The sequence below is a fragment of the Loxodonta africana genome, chromosome 18 (assembly GCF_030014295.1).
Source record: "Loxodonta africana isolate mLoxAfr1 chromosome 18, mLoxAfr1.hap2, whole genome shotgun sequence".
Lineage (NCBI taxonomy): Eukaryota > Metazoa > Chordata > Mammalia > Proboscidea > Elephantidae > Loxodonta > Loxodonta africana.
In genome coordinates this window covers 59,830,667-59,852,608 of record NC_087359.1, presented here as the reverse complement: position 1 = coordinate 59,852,608, position 21,942 = coordinate 59,830,667, and the positions used below count along the sequence as shown (strand labels likewise).

General features: G+C 50.9%; 1 protein-coding gene across 1 annotated transcript; it reads right to left on the bottom strand.

Annotated features, from left to right (window-relative positions):
• Window positions 1-8,105: 8,105 nt before the first annotated feature.
• Window positions 8,106-21,647, bottom strand: FOXN1 (forkhead box N1). Its single transcript, XM_003416901.4, has 8 exons — window positions 21,525-21,647; window positions 20,631-21,098; window positions 18,015-18,125; window positions 16,237-16,367; window positions 14,911-15,007; window positions 10,799-11,006; window positions 10,082-10,573; window positions 8,106-8,425 (listed from the first exon to the last, which is right to left on the bottom strand). The coding sequence occupies exons 1-8, from the start codon at window positions 21,645-21,647 to the stop codon at window positions 8,106-8,108; spliced, it is 1,950 nt and encodes a 649-aa protein (XP_003416949.1).
• Window positions 21,648-21,942: the final 295 nt, after the last annotated feature.

Below are 21,942 nucleotides of genomic sequence, written 5' to 3'. Positions count from 1 at the left end.
AGCTGCGTCCCCATCCCAAGGACGTGCAGTTTGGCAAAGCTCCTGGGTGGCAAGATGGCACAGGGTTTGCCACAGGTTTAAATGGGAGAAAGGAAACACGAAAACACAGGAAACAACAGAAGTTAATTTTTGAAAATATTATCTTGCTGCATATGTTTGGGTTTATTTTATGTAAGGAGAGAGCAAGAATTAGGATTTAAGGAACAATAATAGACTTGAATATATATGGTCAAAGTTTTATTTTTTAATAATTTTTATTGTTCTTTAAGTGAAAGTTTACAATCAAGTCAGTCTCTCACACAAAAACCCATATACACATTGCTACACACTCCCAATTACTCTCACCCTAATGAGACAGCCCGCTCTCTCCCTCCACTCTCTCTTTTCGTGTCCTTTTCGCCAGCTTCTAACCCCCTCCACCCTCTCATCTACCCTCCAGGCAGGAGATGCCAACATAGTCTCAAGTGTCCACCTGATCCAAGAAACTCACTCCCCAGCAGCATCCCTCTCCAACCCATTGTCCAGTCCAAGCCATGTCTGAAGAGTTGGCTTCAGGAATGGTTCCTGTCCTGGGCCAACAGAAGGTCTGGGGGCCATGACCACCGGGGTCCTTCTAGTCTCAGTCAGACCATTAAGTCTGGTCTTATGAGAATTTGGAGTCTGCATCCCACTGCTCTCCTGCTCCCTCAGGGATTCTCTGTTGTGTTCCCTGTCAGGGCAGTTATCGGTTGTAGCCGGGCACCATCTAGTGCTGGTCTCAGGATGATGTAGTCGCTGGTTCATGTGTCCCTTTCTGTCTCTTGGGCTCATAATCGCCTTGTGTCCTTGGTGTTCTTCATTCTGCTTTGATCCAGGTGTGTTGAGACCAACTGATGCATCTTAGATGGCTGCTTGCTAGCGTTTAAGACCCCAGACGCTACTCTTCAAAGTGGGATGCAGAATGTTTTCTTAATAGATTTTATTATGCCAATTGACTTAGATGTCCCCTGAAACCATGGTCCCCAGACCCCTGCCCCTGCTACGCTGGCCTTCGAAGCATTCAGTTTATTCAGGAAACTTCTTTGCTTTTGGTTTAGTCCAATTGTGCTGACCTCCCCTGTATTGTGTGCTGTCTTTCCCTTCACCTAAAGTAGTTCTTATCTACTAATTAGTGAATGCCCCTCTCCTACCCTCCCTCCCTCTCCCCTCTCATAACCACGAAAGAATGTTTTCTTCTCAGTTTAAACTATTTCTCAAGTTCTTATAATAGTGGTCTTGTACAATATTTGTCCTTCTGCAACTAATTTCACTCAATATAATGCCTTCCAGGTTCCTTCATGTTATGAAATGTTTCACAGATTCCTTACTGTTCTTTATCGATGTATAGTATTCCATTGTGTGAATATACCATAATTTATTTATCCATTCATCTGTTGATGGGCACCTTGGTTGCTTCCATGTTTTTGCTATTGTAAACAATGCTGCAATAGACATGGGAGTGCATATATCTGTTCATGTAAAGGCTCTTATTTCTCTAGGGTATATTCCAAGGAGTGGCATTGCTGGATCATATGGTAGTTCTATTTCTAGCTTTTTAAGGAAGCGCCAAATCGATTTCCAAAGTGGTTGTACCATTTGACATTCCCACCAGCAGTATAGAAGTGTTCCAATCTCTCCCTAGCCTCTCCAACATTTATTATTTTGTGTTTTTTGGATTAATGCCAGCCTTGTTGGAGTGAGATGAAATCTCATTGTAGTTTTGATCTGCATTGCTCTAATGGCTAATGATCGTGAACATTTCCTCATATGTCTGTTAGCTGCCCAAATGTCTTCTTTAGTGAAGTGTCTATTCATATCTTTTGCCCATTTTTCAATTGGGTTATTTGTCTTTTTGCAGTTGAGTTTTTGCAGTATCATGTGGATTTTAGAGATCAGGCGCTGATCAGAAATGTCATAGCTAAAAACTTTTTCCCAGTCTATAGGTAGTCTTGTTACTCTTTTGGTGAAGTCTTTGGATGAGCATAGGTGTTTGAGTTTTAGGAGCTCCCAGTTATCTAGTTTTTCTTCTACGTTCTTTACAATGTTTTGTATACTGTTTATGCCATGTATTAGGGCTCCTAACGTTGTCCCTATTTTTTCTTCCAGGATCTTTATCGTTTTAGATTTTATATTTAGGTCTTTGATCCATTTTGAGTTAGTTTTTGTGCATGGAGTAAGCTATGGTTCTTGTTTCATTTTTTTGCAGATGGTTATCCAGTTATGCGAGCACGATTTGTTAAAAAGACTGTCTTTTCCCCATTTAACTGTTCTGGGGCCTTTGTCAAATATCAACTGCTCATATGTGGATGGATTTATGTCTGGATTCTCAATTCTGTTCCATTGGTCCATGTATCTGTTGTTGTACCAGTACCAGGCTGTTCTGACTACTGTGGCGGTATAATAGGTTCTAAAATCAGGTAAAGTAAGGCCTCCCACTTTGTTCTTCTTTTTCAGTAATGCCTTATTTATCCAGGGCCTCTTTCCCTTCCATATGAAATTGGTGATTTGTTTCTCCATCTCATTAAAGAATGTCCTTGGGATTTGGATTGGAATTGCATTAAATGTATAGATTGCTTTTGGTAGAATTGACATTTTTATAATGTTAACTCTTCCTATCCACAAGCAAGGTACGTTCTTCCACTTATGCAAGTCTCTTGGTTTCTTGCAGAAGTATACTGTAGTTTTCTTTGTATAAGTGTTTTACATGTCTGGTAAGATTTATTCCTAAGTATTTTATCTTTTGGGGGGCTAATGTAAATGGCGTTGATTTGGTGATTTCCTCTTTGATGTTCTTTTTGTAGGTGTAGAGGAATCCAACTGATTTTTGTATGTTTACCTTGTATCCCGATACTCTGCTGAACTCTTCTATTAGTTTCAGTAGTTTTCTGGAGGATTCCGTAGGGTTTTCTGTGTATAGGATCATGTCATCTGCAAATAGAGATACTTTTACTTCTTCCTTGCCAACCTGGATGCCCTTTATTTCTTTATCTAGCCTAATTGCTCTGGCTAGGACTTCCAGCACAATGTTGAATAAGAGTGGTGATAAAGGGCATCCTTGTCTGGTTCCCGATCTCAATGGGAATGTTTTCAGGCTTTCTCCATTTAGGGTGATGTTGGTTGTTGGCTTTGTATAAATGCCCTTTATTATGTTGAGGAATTTTCCTTCTATTCCTATTTTGCTGAGAGTTTTTATCATGAATAAGTGTTGAACTTTGTCAAATGCCTTTTCTGTATCAATTGATAAAGTCATGTGATTCTTGTCTTTTGTTCTATTTGTGTGGTGGATTACATTAATTGTTTTTCTAATGTTGAACCATCCCTGGATACCTGGTATGAATCCCACTTGGTCATGGTGAATTATTTTTTTGATATGTTATTGAATTCTATTGGCTAGAATTTGTTGAGGATTTTTGCATCTACGTTCATGAGGGATATAGGCCTATAATTTTCTTTTCTTGTGGTGTCTTTACCTGGTTTTGGTATCAGGGATATGGTGGCTTCATAGAATGAGTTCGGTAGTATTCCTTCCTTTTCTATGCTGTGAAATACCTTTAGTAGTAGTGGTATTAACTCTTCTCTGAAAGTTTGGTAGAACTCTGTAGTGAAGCCATCCGGACCAGGGCTTTTTTTGTTGAGAGTTTTTTGATTACTTTTTCAATCTCTTCTTTTGTTATGGGTCTATTTAGTTGTTCTACCTCTGTTTGTGTTAGTTTAGGTAGATAGTGTGTTTCTAGGAATTCATCCATTTCTTCTAGGTTTTCAAATTTGTTTGAGTATAGTTTTTCGTAGTAATCTGATATGATTCTTTTAATTTCAGTTGGGTCTGTTGTAATACCGCCCATCTCATTTCTTATTAGTTTATTTGCTTCCTCTCCTGCTTTTCTTTTGTCAGTTTGGCCAGTGGTTTATCAATTTTGTTGTTTTTTTCAAAAAACCAGCTTTTGGTCTTGTTAATTCTTTCAATTGTTTTTCTGTTTTCTATTTCATTTAGTTCTGGTTAAAGTTTTTGAGTACATAAAATATGTAAAGCAAATCCATTGCCGTTGAGTTAATTCTGACTCATAGAGACCCTATAGGACAGAGCAGAACTACCCTATAGGGTTTCCAAGGCTGTAAATCTTTCTCTTGCGGAGCAGCTGGTGGGTTTGAACCACCGACCTTTCAGTTAGCAGCTGAGCACTTAACCACTGTGCTGCCAGGGCCCTTTCTCATAAAATATATAGGAAACCAATTACTGTATATACAGTGAAACCTATGAGAGCTGGAACTTGACAGCACTGCCTGTTTTTCTGGGTCTTGGCAAGTTTTATGCCTTTGGCAGGATGCACTCTTACCACTTTACTATTACTCGTTTTAGTGGAAAATATTTGACTTTTCCTTCTTTGGCAGGTTTCTACCTTATATAGGTTCCGGCTTTTGCAGGTTTTACTGTATAGACATATATATACACACATGTATATAGTTTATACATATGTAATATATAGTAATCCTATATATTTTATGTATTTTAAAACCTTAAATATTACATATTATGTGTGTGTATGTCTGTCTTTCAATTATCTACCTATCTAGTTGTTGTTGTGTGCTGTTGAGTGGATTCTATTCAGTTTAGAGCAGAGCTATCCTGGGCTAAAGTCTTTACAGGAGCAAATCACCAAGTCTTTTCTCCTGTGGAGCAGTGGGTTTGAACCCTTGGCCTTTTGGTTAGTAGCCAAGCACTTAACCATTGCACCACCAGGGCTTCTTCATACTGAAAAAAAAATGTGTATATATATATATGCATAAATATGGAGCCCTGGTGACATAGTGGTTAAAGCGATCGACTGCTAACCGAAAGGTCGGCAGTTTGAAACCACCAGTGGCTCCTCGGGAGAAAGATGTAATCTGCTTCTATAGAGATTTATAGCCTTAGAAACTATATGGCGTTGCTATAGTCAGAATCAACTCCATGGCAGTGGGTTTATCTATCTGTCTGTCTATCTATCTATCTATCTATCTATCCATCCATCCATCCATCCATCCATCCATCCATCCATCCATCCATCCATCCATCTATCTATCTATCTATCTATCTATCTATCTATCTATCTATCTATCATCTCTCTCTCTCTTTATCTAATCATCTATCTATCAATACCTGTAATGTAATATAATTTGTAATGACAATGTCACAGGTACTTCTGCTATTGTGACTTTTTACCGACATTCATAATTGAGGGAAATTCAGCTAGAGATTAGTGAAAATGATAATGTAACTTTTTTCCCATCCAAGTTTAAGAACCTGTGAATTACAACCAGGTTTAGAACCTTCAGGTTTAGAGTGGTTGAGCAAAAGTTTAATTTCTCCTGTTCCAAAAGGGGCATCCAGACCCTGCGTCCGTTCAGATTGGTTAAACTGCTGGTGTGGGGTGGCCAGTAGGGGGCACCATATGAGCGGAAGTGAGGGAGTGGAGCTGGGGCCTAGTTTTAAGTCTGAGGGCCTGTCTGATGACAAACACCAGACCCAAAAGTGAGCTGCTTGCCACCTGTTTTATTTGTGCTCATGCCTAGGTGTGCTGTGTGGGCCTCCCACTGAGGGCGTCTGGAGGAGATGCCATCTGCTTATCACCTAGGCTGGTAGTGTAGGCTAGGTTTGTCTGAGCACCCAGGGTCCAAAGCAAGGAAGTGGGTCCCAGTTAAGTCCTCCAATGAAACACTAGTGCTTTCCTTGAGGGTTTGGGCTTCATGATGCAGGCCCACAGTTGAGCAGAGCTGGGGTCCATCATCACCTGCAGGCTTAGCAGAGGGCTTTCACCTCCTTTCTCTACAGCTCGGTGGCTCTTCTTGGGTACACCAGTGGCCATGCTTTTTCCCATTCCCTAGCCCACACTACCCCTGTAGCCCCGGACTCAGCCCTAGAGCCTGTGGGAGGGAGGGCGCTGTTGTAGGGTGGAGTTCTATTATGGGATCTTCCTCAAAGCTGTCCTATGGGGCAGGTCTGGCTTCTGTAAAAAGTCTGTAAGCAGAAGTCACCTGTGGCTGCTTGGAGACCTGAGGTTCATATATGTGCTTTTGGCTCCAAACTTACCAACACCTGCCCCATACCCTTTCAGGCAAAATTCAGGCGTTTTGATGACAAGATCAGCTACCTGAAGGTAGGTAGTACCTGGGAGGTGAGTCTGAACCACGGAACCACCCTCCCAGACCAGCAGTGCGCATACCAAAAAAAAAAAAATCATTGCCATCAAGTTGATTCCGACTCATAGTGACCTTATAGGGCAGAGTAGAACTGGCCCATACGGTTTCCAAGGAGTGGTTGGTGGATTCAAAGTGCTGACCCCTTTGGTTAGCAGCCATAGCTCTTAACCACTACACCAATAGCACCAGAGTATGCTCCACCCATGTCACCCTGAGCCCCCCAGTGTGATCAAATTGACAGCATCTCTTACAGCGGGGGACAGGTAGGGGGCAGGAAGACACAGCCTGGACAGGGCAGGGACCCCTTCTTGAGTAGGGAGGTAGTATGGGAGTGGGAGGAGGAGGAGGCAGGCCTCAGAAGGAAGAGGTGTAGGAGGAGGGCCCTAGAAGGCTCATCTCTCCCTCCCTCCCTGCAGGCCAGCCTCTTCCTGCCTCCCTGCCTACCTGTTCCCTCATCCTTTCAGGGCCGCTCAGGAAGTCCTCCTAGATGTCTCCCTCTTTGGATTTTGAAACTTCCCAGTCCTGGGTGGGGGTAGGGTGACCTCACAGGCCCAGGGGCCTACAATCCATGTGGCCTGGCCTTTCTGCCCAGGAGGGGAGGTCCAGAAATGAAGGCACGATAGCTGAGATCACAAGGCACTTGCTTTATTGTTTCAGGACAGGGGACAATGGCAGGCTATCAAGGGGTCTGCCTGTGCCTCATTTGAACCTGGGGCCAACCTGTGGGGGTTCTTGTCACCCCCAAACCCAGGGTAAACTGAGGCTCCCAGTTGGTGGGGTTAAGCTTTAGGGCAGAAAAGGCGGGTACCTGCGCCATACCCCTTAGCTTCAGGGGAGTCCCTTGTGCTTCCTGGGTATCCTGGGCCTGCCAAGCTGTCAAAGCTGGTTGCAGAGAGGGGGAGGGAGGGTATAGTGCTCCCCTGCCAGCCTGTACCAGGCAGGCATCCCTTCCCTGGACCAATGCCATCTGCCTGAGACAATTGGAAGTAACTAGTGAGCTGGGACTAAACTACGTGAATGACTTTATAGAGAAGGAGTGAGACTGTGGTGACTCAGAGGGGGCCCTTTCTGCCTCCAGGACTGGGAGGAGAGGACACATTCAAGTTTCTAAGGGCAAGGGCTTTTCCAAACACTTTGTGTCGGAATTGGGCTCAGATTGGTCCTGGAGTGGACGTTGCCCCCTCCTGTGTGTCACCCAGGGGAGGCTGGATGGAGCACACGTTGAAGATAGGTAGAGCCTGGATGGAGTAGGTGCTGCTAAGTGGCAGGATCTCAGGTCCCCATTCCCCCTGGGGTGCCCACAGACAGCTTGGGGAGAGGCTTTATATCTCCCCCTCCTTCCTGGGTTGTTGGGATAAAGATGGGGGAATAAATACAGGGAGCTTCTGGGAAAGAACATGCCTGAAGGCGGACAGCCTGCAGAGTGCTGATGTCAGAATGGGGTTCTGGGGTGGTCTTTGACCTGGCATGGGGGCTCTGCGCTTTTGGTAACCAAAACCCTCAGCTCTCAGCTGCCCCAGAAATGAAGCCAGGCTCTCTGTGATGTAGAGTTAACTCCTCTGGGCTATAAGGCGTGTGGATGGGTGTGTGTCTGCCTAATTCTGTGTGTGCATGTGGGTTCAAGTGTGGATGTCGGTGAGCTAGGATGAGTGTTTTCTTCCTGCTCCAAAACTTGCTCTTCAGGGGCTCTGAGTGAGGAGCTGGCCCACCAGGTGGCAGAAATGTGTGAGGGACAGCATCCTGGGGTGGTGTCCTCTTCACCCCCTGCTGCCAGCTAAAAAAACAAGTTGGCTTAGTGGCATAAGGGATAGGTAGTGTTTTCCTTCCTTGACCTTTCGGATGAGCCCAATGTGGGCAGCCAGCTGGGACTTCTGGGCCAGGCAAAGGCTGGAGCTAATGCCAGGCACAGCTCATGCCAGGGCCATGGGCTTGGAGCTGGGGCTGAGGTACACAGAGGAGCCAGCAGGGGCTGTGGGGGGCGTGGGCTCCAGCTCCATGAAGGCCGAGTAGAGGGTGGTGAGGTGCAGGTCACCCAGTGCCCCAGAATCCCCGCTGTCTGCTGGTGCGAGCTCACCCGCTCCACTGCCTGTCTCTGCCAGGCAGGGCCCAGAGGGGAAGCAATGGGGTGGTGGCGGGGGTGGTGGTATGGAAGATGATGTCGGGGACGAGGTCACCAGTACCAGGGGGTCCAGGGCCAAGCTGTCATCCTTCAGCTGTTCCCACAGATTTCCTGGTTGGAGGAGGAGGGAAGGAGAGAAACAGATGTCACCAGGAAGCACTAAAGGAGCCCTGTATGCATTCCCCCGCCCCCAGTGGCTCTCGTGTGCTGCAGAGAGCAGGACTGGGGTAATATTGACTGGGGCACAGACCCTGGAACTAGCTGTGTGACCTCAGGCAGTTGCCGAAGCTCTCTGAACCTCAGGTTCCTCTTTCTATGTAGTAGGGTCTGAAAGCCATGAACTCGGGTGGCCTGCCTGGTAGCTCTTTTTGGAGGAGGGTCAAGGATTTGAGGGCTGCCTACTGGACAGTTTGATGCAAATGCTGTACACTCTGGGGTTAGCCTAGGGAGGGAGCCCTGGGAACTCTTCATCCTGGCTCCTGCCCAGGCTTCCAAGCAAGGTGGATCTGCAGCCCAGAGAAAGTATCTTCCCACGATACATTGATGGGCCCAATGAGGTAGGTTGGGCATGGTTGCCTGGGCTTCCTCCACTGCAGGGCCCAGGGGATGGGAGCAGAGCTGGAAGCACACCTGACTCTGGGGAGCAAGCAGTGTGGACACTTGATCCCCCTCTCTGTGCTGTGCGACCTGCATGAAGACCAGGGCCTGAGGTTCCTGCCCGGGGTATTGGGGCTGCAGGGTCTGGAGGAAGAAGCCTGGCTAAACCCTGGCTTGGACTCCAGCTGCCTAGGTTCAAATCCAACTTCTCCCCCATTCTAACTACATGATCTTGAGTAAGTTACTCAACCTTGAGTAAGTTACTTGTCTGTGAAATGGGTTTAAGAATCCCTCCTGTCTTATCGGTCCTGATGAGGGCCCATGTAAAAGGACTGGCATGGTGCCTGCTATTTAGTAGGGGCTCAAGTATATGTTATTCCATCCCACATGTCCATAGCTTCTTCTGGAGCTGCTTGAGCCCTGCCCTCCTCTCTGGACTGGGGAAAGGCAAGGGTCCAGCTGCACTTTTCTAACAATAGCTTCCCAAGACCTGGGCAGTCTTCTCATTAGACTGGGAACCCTCAGAGGGTAGGCTGCCTTCACCTGCTTGTGGATATTACCCACCCCAGGGCACACAGAGGGTCTGAGGCCTGGATTGGCCCTCCAGCCTCTTATACACCAGGGCCTGGGAGTGCGCTGGAGTTTAGATGGGAATAGGTGGGCTTCGCCCTATGCAGAGATGGAGCAGGTAAGATGGAGTATAATGGATAAAACCTGTCCCTGGACTCCTACCCCCAAATCTCTACCCAACCTGCCCAGCTCTGAGGCCTTCTATTCCACCACAGGAAGGGTCTCTCTCCTATTTTTAGATTAAAAGATGGACTCTGGGAAAATGCAAATGATTCTAGTAATGTCAGACTATCAGTCACTCACAACTAAGTATGAAATAGAACGTCAGACCCTTTCCAGCCTATCCAGAGTTGAGAGTGGTTTGACGATGGTAATAGTTGGAACACGTTCACAGACACCAGGTAGAGGGAAATGGCAAGGGCATTCTTCTTTGTCCCATGCTCTGGATGGCAGGGAGCTTGACACACCCTGCCAGCTTAGGCCTGCTCTGCTTCAGTTGACCAGAAACCTGGCTGCCTGAAGACCAGGAGAGGATAGGCCACGTGGCCAGGTGCACCTCTCCAGTCCTGTCCCACCTCCTCTTTCCCATCCCCAGCTCACCCTGGAAGTCAAAGTCGGTGAGAGAGGGGTTGATAGCATCCAGGTCAGTGCCAAGGTCTCCGTCTGGCAGCAGGGTGTCATGCACGGTCCTGGCAGGGGAAGGCTCAGCCAGCAGCTTGGCGCTATGGCTGGGTGGGGTGTGGGCAGGCAGAGGTGAGTCCTGGGGGGTGCCTGGCTGGGCCCGCAGCTCAAGGTGCCCATCTGGCTGCGGGAACAAAGGCTGCGGGGGCCCTGGAGGGGCCAGGCCCGTTGAGAGGTGTGAGTATGTCTGCCCATAGCAGGAGGGTACGTGTCCCCCGAATAGGTTCTGCAGGGGGTTCTTGCCAGGAATAGGGCCTGCCGTGGGGTGCAGTGGGTGCAGTGGCTGGGAGAGCCCAGCTGGGGGTGCCAGGGGCCGGATAGGGCCTGAGCCTGCCAGCCCAGGGGGTGGGCAGCCCAGCAGCGGGGAGCCCAGCTTCTCCCTCTTGTCTCCAATGAGGCTGTCCAGCTCTTCTGAAAAGGCCCGAGAGAGAAGGAATACCATGAGCCTTGATGGCTGAGCGCTCCCCCAATGCCAGGGTCTTGAGACCTCCCTTTCCCCCAGAATCTCCCTCACCCCCAGCCTTGGAACCCAGTCAGTGGCTGGAGCCAGCCCTTCCCTTACTCATCAATTCTCCCTGCCCAGCCTTTCCTCTCAATGCTCCCCTCTCAGTCCTCTCTGCACGCTGGTCCTCCCACCTGGCTTGGCCATGCTTTTGCGCACAGCAATGGGGTCTTTCCTCTTCCACTTCTGCAGCTCCTCCTGCATCTTATCAATCTTGGCTGGATTGAGGGCCCACAGGCAGCCTTTTCGAGAGGAACTTCCCGATTTGTTCTCCACCTTCTCGAAGCACTTGTTCAGAGACAGGTTGTGGCGAACAGAATTCTTCCAGCCATCAGGCGCCGTCTGCCAGAGCAGAGCATGCAAGAATTCAGGCCAGGTTCAGGTGGCCAGAGCCACCCTGGGGCCTGGGCTCCTGAAAACTCTTTTGCCCTCTGGGCATAGAACTGCCACCCACTCTGGGGTCGGCCTCTCTTCTCAAGCCCACGCTCTGCACATTTAAGTGGTGGAAAAAGAGTGAACAGGAACCTTGGCCACAAGTTTTCATCTAAAATCTGCCTTCATCCTACCATCATCCCTGGCCCCCTAAACCTGCAGAGGATTGCCAAGGCGATTCATAAAGGCAGGGCTGGCAGGGGCTACAGAGACTTCCTGGCTCATTCCTCATCTGAAGTTGGGACCCTCCCCACTGGGTCTTCAGTCCTGTGCTTGGACTCCTCTGTGGACAGGGAACTCACTACTCTGAGTTCTCCTGTGCCAGCTGTGGAGAGGGAGTTAGGGGAGACTATGCAACACTCCTCTCCTGGGTCTGCCTCATCCCATTTAGGGGTAAACCTGGGAGAAAAGAAAGATGGGTGAGGCTGGGGAGTGTTTGGGTGTGTGCACCTGTGACTATGTAATTGCACATGGGTGTGTGTGCGAGTGTATGGGTGTTATGAATTGAATTGTGTACCCCCAAAATATGTGCTTCAAATTCTAACCCCATATCTGTGGATGTGATATCATTTGGGAATAGGATTTTCTTTGTTATGTCGATGAGGCTATTATCAGCATAGGGTGTGTTTTAAGCCAATCACTTTTGAGATAGAAAAGGAGCAGATTAGGCAGAGAAGCAAGGAAGCACAAATGGGGACAGACTGACGCCACGTGGAGATCACCAAGGAACCAAGGAAGAGAAGCTGAAAGAGAAAAGGATTTTCCCTCAGAGCGGACAGAGAGAGACTTCCCCTAGAGCCGGTGCTCTGAATTCAGACTTCTAGCCTCCTAAACTGAGAAAATAAATTTCCGTTTGCTAGAGCCACCCACTTGTATTTCTGTATAGCGCACTAGCAAACTAAGAGACTGGGTTTTGGTTTAAGAAAGAGACAGAGAGAGAGAGACTGGGCATATCCCTTAAGTGTGTCTCCCTGGAGTGATCAGACTCCTGGGTCTGGGTCTGTGACTTCCTTGGAGTGTGGGGACAGACTGTGGGGACAGACTGTGGGGACGCGTGTGTGTCTCTGAGGATGAGTGTGTGGGAAAAAGTCTCTCTGGGGATGTATGAGTACCAATGAGCGTATGAGTGTGTGGGCGGGAGTGTTTGCTTGAGTGTGCCCTGGGTGGCGTGCCCTAATGGGGAGGCCAGCCCTCCGGCTGGGGGTGCTCGTGCCAACAGAATAAACACCCATTAGGAGTCATGCCACCAGTGCAGTAATTGTGCCCAGGGAGGGCTGTAAAAACCATTAGGCTGACTCAATGGGTGACAGGCGGTGGCAGGGGTGCCAGTGGGCACCCCTTCTGCCCACCACCTCTGGGTCTCTTCCAGGCTCTGTGGCAGCCCTGATCCAGCAGCGGCTGACTGTGGCAGAAGACTCCCTTGGCCAATGGGGCCCCTCCGCCCTTATCCCCTTATTCCTCTCCTTTCCAGCCTGAAATTGCTGCTTAATGAGGGGCGGCCACTCCCTCCTCACCAGCTCACTTGCCCCAGGGAAGAGCTGATCCGAGTCACGCCCAGCAGAACCAGGCACTGATGTCAGTGTACTGCAAGTTGCTGGCAGGAGCTGCTGGAGCCTTCCTGGGGGGTGGGGGGCAACTGGCCCAGGGCAGCGGTCTGGTTGAGATGACCCCCAAGGCTTCCTGGGTCATGAGGGAGGATTCTCAAGCCACCAGACCAGCCGGCTGGGGATTCACCTTCAACTCCCAGGACAGTCCCCACAAGAAGTCAAGGATGTGTCACCCCATGGGCAGAATTAATGGGCACTGGGCCCTTTTATGGCCCCATAAACCTGTGACTTTGAGATGCCAAGGCAGCCCCCACCCCAGCCAGTCCCACATCCTTGATTCATGGGGCTACAAGTCACTCACCTCAGCTACCTTGGGCATGAGTGCTGCCCACCTCAGGGTCCACTCTGTCCTTGCCCAGAAAAATGACCTTCAAATGGGGAGTGGGGATGGTGGGGGCAGGGGATGGTGGAATTAATTCCTTAAGTGGGCCAGAGAACTATCAGAGTTGGAAAGAATCTTGTGTTCCCCTCAACTGCTCCAACCCAACCATTTTACGGATTGGGAAACTGAGGCCCAGAGAAGAAAGCCTAGCCCTATATCACACAAAAAGGCAGTGACAGAGTCCAGACTCCAGCTCTGTCCCCCGGTTAAAGTCCCTGCCAAATTCACCCCACAGGCCTGCCTTGCCATCTGGTCCCTGTCCCATCTTCACAGATGCTTTCTCTCTGAAGTCAAATGTAAACCTGGGAGTGAGGGAGTGATGCAACTGGCTAAGAACAACAACTAGAACCAAAAAAAAAAAAAAAGCTGTTAGACCTCTTCGCTCTTCAGCCCCATAAAACAGGGATTACACAGCTCCCAGGAAAAATAATTAAGCCAGGAAGATGAGATGCAGGGAGGGGCTGGGGGCCAGGCAGGGAGTTGGCAGGGAGGGGAGGCTGAGAGGAATAGGGCAGGGGCCTCACTTCCCTCCCTGGCCCAGTCCCTTGAAGCCCTAGAGGGCCCTCCAAAAGCCTTGGGTGTTAGGCTCATTCTGTCCCTGGCCTGCTAGGGTGTGGGGGGCAGCCCTGGAGATGGGCTCTGATGCTTCTCATGTATCAGAGACAACTCTCCTTCCCTCCTTCCTCCCCTCTCTTCCCAAATCGCTGGTGAATCACCATACTTTTCCATTCTGGCCAGACCACCCTGGCCATTTTGCCCCCTCCCCAGTGGATGGCAGCTCAGCAAGACCAAACTTGTTTGAATCTTAGCCTCAAATTATCCCCAGGCAGGACAATTGGGTGGATGGAGGGGGTGGGACTCACCCACTGGCAGGTGGAGCTGAGTTCTGGATTGCCTTGACCTCAGCTTCCACCCTCTGCCTGGGTAGCAGATGAACTTGTCCTTCCTAGAGAACGTACTCCTCACACAAAGCTCTGGTCTCCCCCCTTCTCCAGAAGAAGGGGTCTGTGCTAGAAGGGGTGCATTGTGTGAGGGGTAGGGAGGGAGGGGATGTGGGTGATTTGTGAAGCTAAATATCTCAACTCAGCAACTGATCCCAGCTACTGTGTGATCTTGGGCAAATGGATGGCCTTCTCTGGTGTGTTTATGCATCTGGGCAGAAGGGCACCTGTCCTGCTTCTATGGCGGGAGTTGGGCATATCCCCTAGAAATCCTCTCTGGGGATGACAGGAGCTAGATCCTGCCCCTGACAGGGAGGGGCAGGTAAACCAGCTAGTTCCTTGGGGCACTCCAAGACTATGAAGCCCACACCCTACTTTCTGGCAGAAGTGCTGCTGAGCCCGCTGCCCACAGAGGCAGATCCTAATCTCACCTTGGAAGGCAATGGGCTCTGTGGCCCCAGCATCCCATGTCACCTTGGCTGGCCAGCTCCCACCCAAATTCCTCCAGCCCCGAAGTATCCTGGGGACGGGGGCGGGGATAGCCTCTCATTTCGTCCCAACTCCCTCTCCTCACTTGAGGTAGGTAGATACTCCCTGAAGCCTGTCAGGGCTGACACTGCCTGTTAGACCTGGGGAAGGTCTGACTCCAGCCTACTGCATAATCCTGGGTGAGCGCCTTGAGCTCTCTCTGCTCCCCACACAGAGCCCCTTCTTCAGAAAGTTGGTCCTTCTGAAGAGAACAAGAGGAAACCCATGGGGAGGCAAACCCCCTCTTAGCTTTCATTTTAATGCTTCTCCCACCTCAGGGCTGCATCCTCTGGCTCCAGAGAGGCCTGTCTTACCCAGGACTTGAGAGTGGTGGTGGGGGGCAGTCATGGGCTCACCTTGAAGTAAGGAAAGTGTTCCGTCATAAAGTTGTAGATCTCGCTGACAGGAAGGCTCCCAGTTTTACTGTTCTTAAGGGCCATGAAGATGAGGATGCTGAAGGCAGAGAAAGCCTCTGAGATTCCGAACCTCTGGCCAGGCTCTGAGCCCACCCATAGCCCCCATGACTGGAGTAATGGTAGAGGAATAACCTCCTTCAGGATTAATAGGTGAGAGGCTCCATGAAGTTGAAAGGAGAGGAGATGAGAAAGTATGCTTCAATGGCCACTGAAGTCAGGGATGGAGATACATGAGGGTCTTGTGGAATCTGAGAGACCTGGGTTGCAATCCTGGCTTAGCCACTCACCAGCTGTGTGACTTTGGGCGAGTGTCTTAACCTCTCTGAGCCTGTTTCGTCAGTTTTGAAGTGAAGAAAGTAATAGCTATCTCAGAGTTGTAAAGATTAAGGACGATGCCTAGCACAGAGAAGGCACTCATTGCTCGGAAGCTGCCATTACCCCAATCAGTCCTCAGTCAACTGCATGGGCGTGGGATAGTAAGGGAGGGAACTCAGGTTTCTTGAGCCCCTACAATGTGCCAGGCACGGTACCTATGGTCTCTCACTTAATCCTTTCCAGAGTCCTAAACTTCTGTCCCTGTATGTATAGATGAATCAACAGAGCCTTAAGTAACTTGTCTAAGGTTTCACAGCTAGTAAATTCCAGGGCCTGGACTTGAACCCAGTTCTTCTGGACTCCAAGGACTGCATGTGTGCCTTTTTGCACATCATGCTATCTTCCATGAACCATTTCTCTGTGCTCCTGGCGGATGTTTATGTTCTTTTTCCTTCCCCTCAGCTCACACTGGCTGATGACCTGACCCTACATAGGGCCTGGTACACAGTAGGTCGAGTGTCATTGTTAGTTGGGTGAATGAAAGGATAGATGGAAGGGTCTCCCAGATGGGATGGGTACTGCTGGCCTGGCCTTTAAAACCACAGCCACAAAGCAGTTCCATCAGATCTGCCGCATGATGAATAACTGAGACTTCATCCTTCATTTACTTCCTGCAGATCTTTGGGGGTTTGCTTCTCTCTGTATTTGGGGAGGAGGGGAAGGGGACATGCTCACCCCAGGGCACTGCATCGACATGGCTCCTCAGGGTTAAAGAGAGGTCAGAGGTGATGTAGTATACCCCCCTGCCCGTGCACGAATCTTCTCTCCAGCACTCTCAGGAAGCCATCCACCCCCTGCCAGTACTGTTTTACCCTGAGGGTTCCATGCCTCAGTTTCCCCAGGGGCTCCCCCACCCTTCCCTTTCTACCCCAAGAGTGCAGAGAAAGGTACCTGTAGGAGTAGATGGGTTTTGGGAAGAGAGGCTGGTGCCCATCAGTGCTGGCCTGGGGTGCAATCCGCTGGTATGGGTAATGCGAGGAGCCCAGGTAGGGTACAGTGTAGCTGCCACCACCTGGTGAGTACTGTAGAGGTCAAAGCGCAGAGTGGTTTCCAAGGTGACTCTTGCTCCCCTCTCCCCATTCATTTACGTCCAGAGAGGGAGCTAAGGCTAGATTCTGCTCTCTCTGCTCATGGGCTCCACCTCCCTCCCTCAATGGCAGAACCAAGCATGTGGACATCTGAGGACCTCTGAGGAGACTCACAAGAGATCTTGAATTCAGGATCTCAGATGTCTCAAAGCTCCCTTTCTCCATCTCCTTCCTCTCGGGCCCTTTTATATACTTTGGTGGCTGTGGTGATGGGACAAGAGTCTGGCTGGGCATTGCCACCCTTTACGAGTTTCAGTGGCTTTTTGAAAGGGCCAGTCATGGTGGTGGGCAGGTGGGGGTAGGAGGTGGTTTTATGGCAAAGGGAGTGGCTGTGGTGTCAGGGATGGTGTTTTATGGAAGGGGGGTAGAAGACTCTGACTCCCCCAGCTGCTCCAGGCTGAAATGCTTTTTCCAGGTCACCCAAGAGGCACTTAGTGCCTGAGTCACCCTCTCTCCAGGTCCATAAAGCCCTGGGTGCGGCCATCTTATTTGGGGAGGGGGTGTAGAACGCAGAGGGCATCATAGCAGGGCAGGGACATGGAGAGGCCATTTAAGGTCTGGTGGCCCCTTAGCCCTGCTGTGGCTCTGTCCCTGGGGGTAAGCTGACCCTTTATCCTGGGTCAGACCCTGAGCCTCAGGATGGCTTCGGTCATTCCCCTCCAGTCAGTGAGGGTGTACCCTCACGTGTTCCCTCTAATTCCCTTCATCTCTTTCTTTCTCCCACAAAGTAGGCAGTCTGTCCCCTCCCCCCAACCCCTGCCTGTCTCCCTGGCTTTGCCAAGATCAGGACCAATGCCAAGGAGCTGGGAGTAGAACTTGCTCCACAGGCAGGGCCTGTCTCAGTGCGAGGCTGCAGGTGGATGGAGCTGGGTGATGGGCAACCACTTGCTCCATCTTGCCCGGTGACTCCTGGGAGCTGCCTGGCTGCTCTGGGTCTCTTTTCTTTCTCTTTTTAAAAACATCCATCCTATGCCAGTGTGGGGCAATTACTTGGCATCCTGAACATCTGGGAGGAGCTGAGACTGGGCAGTGGGGTGGGGAAGTGGCAAAGGGCAGAAGCTGGTGGAGACTTGGAGCAGTCCAGGTCGGAGGGGCCCCTAACCCCACACCTGGTGCCCACTTCCTGTAGGCTAAAGGAAAATGAGGGACCGAGGTCACATAGCAAGATGGTGGCAGCCTGAGACGGGAGCCCATTGTTCCCTGCCTGGCTTACCATGGTGGGTTGTGCTATATACTCCTTTTCTCTCTGCCCCGTCTGTCTGTGGCGACTCTCCTCCTCCCTCTCTTTTTGGTTCAAGTCTTGGTCCCTGCCCCAGTCTCAGCTTGGCTGTCTTGTCTGATACCTCTCAGGCCCATCCGCTCCGACAGAAGGGCAATTGTTTCCCTCCTGATTAACCACTGCTCTCTTACTCCCTCTGCCCCCTCTCCATACCCCGAGTGGCTCAGCATGGGGTTCAGGTCACTGGTGCCCTTACCTGCCATCCAGAGCATACACACTCACATACACACTCACACACTGGAGAGCCCTCAGGATAATATCCTGAGGCCCCAGGGAAGCCTGCCCACCTGCCCTAGACCTACCTGGTGGAAGGGGGGCTGGGAGGGGCAGTACATGTGCTGCAAGGGGGGCTGGTAGCAGTACATCCCAGGACCACTCTCCAGAGCTGGGGGCTTGACCTTGACCTCCGACCCCTGCTGGAAGAGAAAGCAGATGACCAGATTGTGTTTTATTTTTCTCCTCTTTCCCGTGTCCTGAATCTTTGTTTTGCACAAAAGCAGCCTCTACCCCTTCCTCTATGAAGCTTATTCCTGGAGAAAAGAACAGTGAAGGGCAGATATTTTTCTAAGGGCAACAGCAAGTTAGTGGTGGAGCTGGGCCTGGCTGAGGCTATCTAGAGAAGTGGGGGAAGCTTGTCAATGGTCACCCTCAAACTGCGGTAGGACTGGAGATCTTCTAGGCTGGCACAAGGGTCTAGTGCCTGACCTCAGCTTACCAAGCCTCACTCAGGGCCTGCTGGTTCACAGCCCAAAGTCCCTCAGAGCAGGCTTGCCAGACACCCAGAATAGGCCACAGCTCCAGAATTCCCACTGAGGAGCTACAGAGTGGGTGGGGATGGAGGAGGAGGATGAACTATGGGAGGTGGCCAGACAGGTTTGTCCAGCTGTGGCCCCCAGGCCTCTGTTACTTCCTTCTCTGCAAAGCCCAGGGCAGCTCCAGCCAGGCTTTCTGAATGCGGCCATCCAGTCCTCTTCATTCTACCTCCTGGCCGTCCCCAGCTCAGAGCTTTCACTCCTTCTTGCAAGGAGTTTACCCAGTTGCAGGTCTGTGTGGCCTCTATCACACTATTTTGTCTTAGGCAGGAAACCCTGGTGGCATAGTGGTTAAGTGTTAAGGCTGCTAATGAAAAGGTCAGCAGCTCAAATCCACCAGGTGCTCCTTGGAAACTGTATAGGACAGTTCTCTGTCCTATAGGGTCGCTATGAGTCAGAATCGAGTCAACGGCAATGGGCTTGGTTGTTTATTTATTTTTTTTGCCTTAGGCACAGGCAGCCTGCAGCTGTGCTAGTGGTGGTGGCCAGACCCTGGATTTCCATGGGACTGTGGGTTCCCCTGGACCTAGGACAGAGCTCTGTCTTGCGTAGGGCCAGGAGGGGTGAGCAGCTGGATCCTGGTTGATGAGCCAGATCTGGAGGAGGAGGACCACTTTGCCTGGGGCTACCAGGGGCTTTGGGCACCAGCATCTGGGCCCAGAGGGTTAAATCAGTGGGGACCTCTTTCTGCCCTGGAGTGGCTGATGCAGAGATTGCTGTAATCACAGAATCTTAGGCCTGGAAGGGCCAAGAGCACTTGTGTTCAAACCCCTCATTTGACAGATGATGGGGCTGAGCCCAAAGAGGGGAAGTGATGTGCCTGAGGTCACCCAGCCAGTCGACCAGCTGGTATGTCTCTGGGCCTGAGCTCTTCTCCACTGTGAAGGGTAAGAGCTTGAGTTCAAATCTCAGCCTCACCTCTTACAGGCTAGAGGACACCTTGGCCAAGTTACTTGCCCTCTGTGAGCCTCAGTTTCCTCATCTGCAAAATGGGGATAGTGGGAACTCTTTAGAGAGTTGGTGTGAGGATTAAACAGACACTCAAAAGAAAGCACCTTGCAGAGTGAGCATGGGCTGGCATTAAGTGGACATTTGGGGGACAGTAGCTGAGACTATGGTACTCACTGTGGGCTGCTGTCATGTTCAAGGGGCCTGAGGAGAAGCCATCAAAGGGCCCCAGAACCAGAACAAGGTCCTGTCTTGGCCACATTCAGTAGGTGTCCAAACCCCTTTCTCTATCTTTCAAGCCTGGGAAATAGGCTTTTAGGGGGGTTGCTTGGGGCTGGAATGGGGGCCTGTTTGGGAGCAAGAGGTGAGGAAGGCTGGTGAGCATTGGAGTAGGCATAGCCTAGGCTGAACCCAGTCAAGGCTCACTACCTGCAGGACCTCAAAACCAGAGCTGGGGAGCAAAGAGCAAAGCTTCGTTTAGCTTTCATCTTCAACAACCCTATAATGCAAATACTGTTCACCTTAATTTTTAGATAAGGCTCAGAGAGATTAAGCACTTACCTAAGGGTGCACAGCTTGTGGGTACGGCTGTGGAAGGACATGCTGACCTTCCAAGGTGCCTTCAAGATATTTCTGTGAATATATGCTCAGATCCCACTCTGGCCAAAGAAGGTAGCTGGGAAGAACCCCTCAGGAAGACCTAGTCCTCTCAACTTTGTATGCTGTTGCTGGAGAGGGAAAACTGTGCTCTGTGGCTTCTCCCTAAACCCTCTCTTTTAGCCTCTGGAATGTGTTTTTCTTTTCACAATTGTATATGGGTGTGCTGGTCTGGCTGGGGATTCTTGACACTTAAACAAACAGAAGTCACACACTGGAATTCTGACTCAGGAGCCTCTGGGAAGCTGCCAGCTTCCTTAGCCTGACCTGCCTCCCCCATTTTACCCCCTCCATGCCGGGCCAGGTCAGCATTCCCCCCGCCCAGCTGACCTGGAGGCCTAGCACGAAGCCGAGAGGCCCTAACTCTCTGAGCTTGCCGCTTCCCTGGCTCACACTGATCCTAAGTGGAAAGGCCTGGAAAGAGAAGGCGAGGAATTTGGTCTTTTCCTAGGTTGCCAGGAAAGGGGGTAGGTGGGATGCCGACCGGCCACTATTACTCACCAGGACTTGGGGGCCTTGCTCCTGGCTGGGGTAAGGAAGCCCATTGCACCAGGCCTCTGTTGAGAAGCCAGGTAGGAAACCCTCAGCATCCCCCACATCCACGGGGATCTCCTCGAAGGTCTCCAGTGGTCCCGGGGTCTTAAAGGAGTGTCCATCGAGGGCCAGGGCAGTCTGGGCCTCAGGGAAGACGTCCTCATGGAAATGCCGTTTGTAAGGGTGGAAAGGCACATGGCTGCCCTTGAGGAAGCGTCCGGGGCTGCCTCCTGGGCCCTCTTCAAAGCTGAAGCCACTGGGGTACTTGTCTGAGGATGAGAGCTGGAAGGCACCCAGGCTGGGGCCGGCTGGGCAGTGGCCCTGCACTTGCTCGGGGCCTGGTGACGCGACGCTGGGGCTGTGTGGGGGCAATGAGGGTGCCCTCTCTGCAGGGCCATCAGGCACAAAGGATGAGCAGCTGAAACCGGCGTGCTTCTGGGTGGACAGAGGGTAGAGAGCTTGTGAGCAGAGGTTGGTAGGCCTGCAGATCTGCTTGGACCCTACGTTGTGCTGGGGTGAAGGGGTCTGTGGGTGGCTCTAGGGATTCCCCAAATGATGGAGGAGACACATCCTACTCTTGGAAGCCCCGATCTGATGAGGGCACCCTGCCCCTAAACCTGGGGAGCCCCAAGTCTGATGGGGCTCCACCCAGCCCTGCCCTGGGAAAGCCCCAGACTGGAGGGGTAGGCAGAAGTCTGGATCTGAACAATTCTGGATCATGGGGTCACTGATTACTTGCTTCCTAGTGGAAGAGACAAGACAGACCCTGGAGTTCCAGGGGGTAGGGGGTGATTTGTACACCTGCTGCCTGTGCAGCCCTCGGGCCGTGGCTTAACCCAGGACTAGGTGCAAGATACTTACACTCTGTGAAGCAGGGGAGCCTGGGAGGCCTGGTGCCTGCATGAGGTCCCCTTGGGGCTCGGCCTCCAGTCTGGTGGGGCCTGGCAGCGTGACGTCAGACTGAGGCGGGAGCAGCGACACCATCACCCAGTCCTGGCCTCGAAGAAAGCCAGCTGTGATGAGAGGGAGGACCAGCATCCAGGGGTGACCAACCCCAGGTCCACCTGCACTCCCACCCCATCCCTGGGCTGGGCCCTGCCTCCAGCCCATCATCAGAGAGAGACAGAGAGAGAAGCAGACAGACAAAAATGAGAGAAACAGAAGGAAATAGACAAACAACAAGAGATGCAGAGCAAGAAAGGCAGAGAGAGAGAGAGAGAGAGAGGAGATAGATGGGTGAGGAGAGAACCAAGGGAGCCAGATAGCTGCCCTAGGAAGA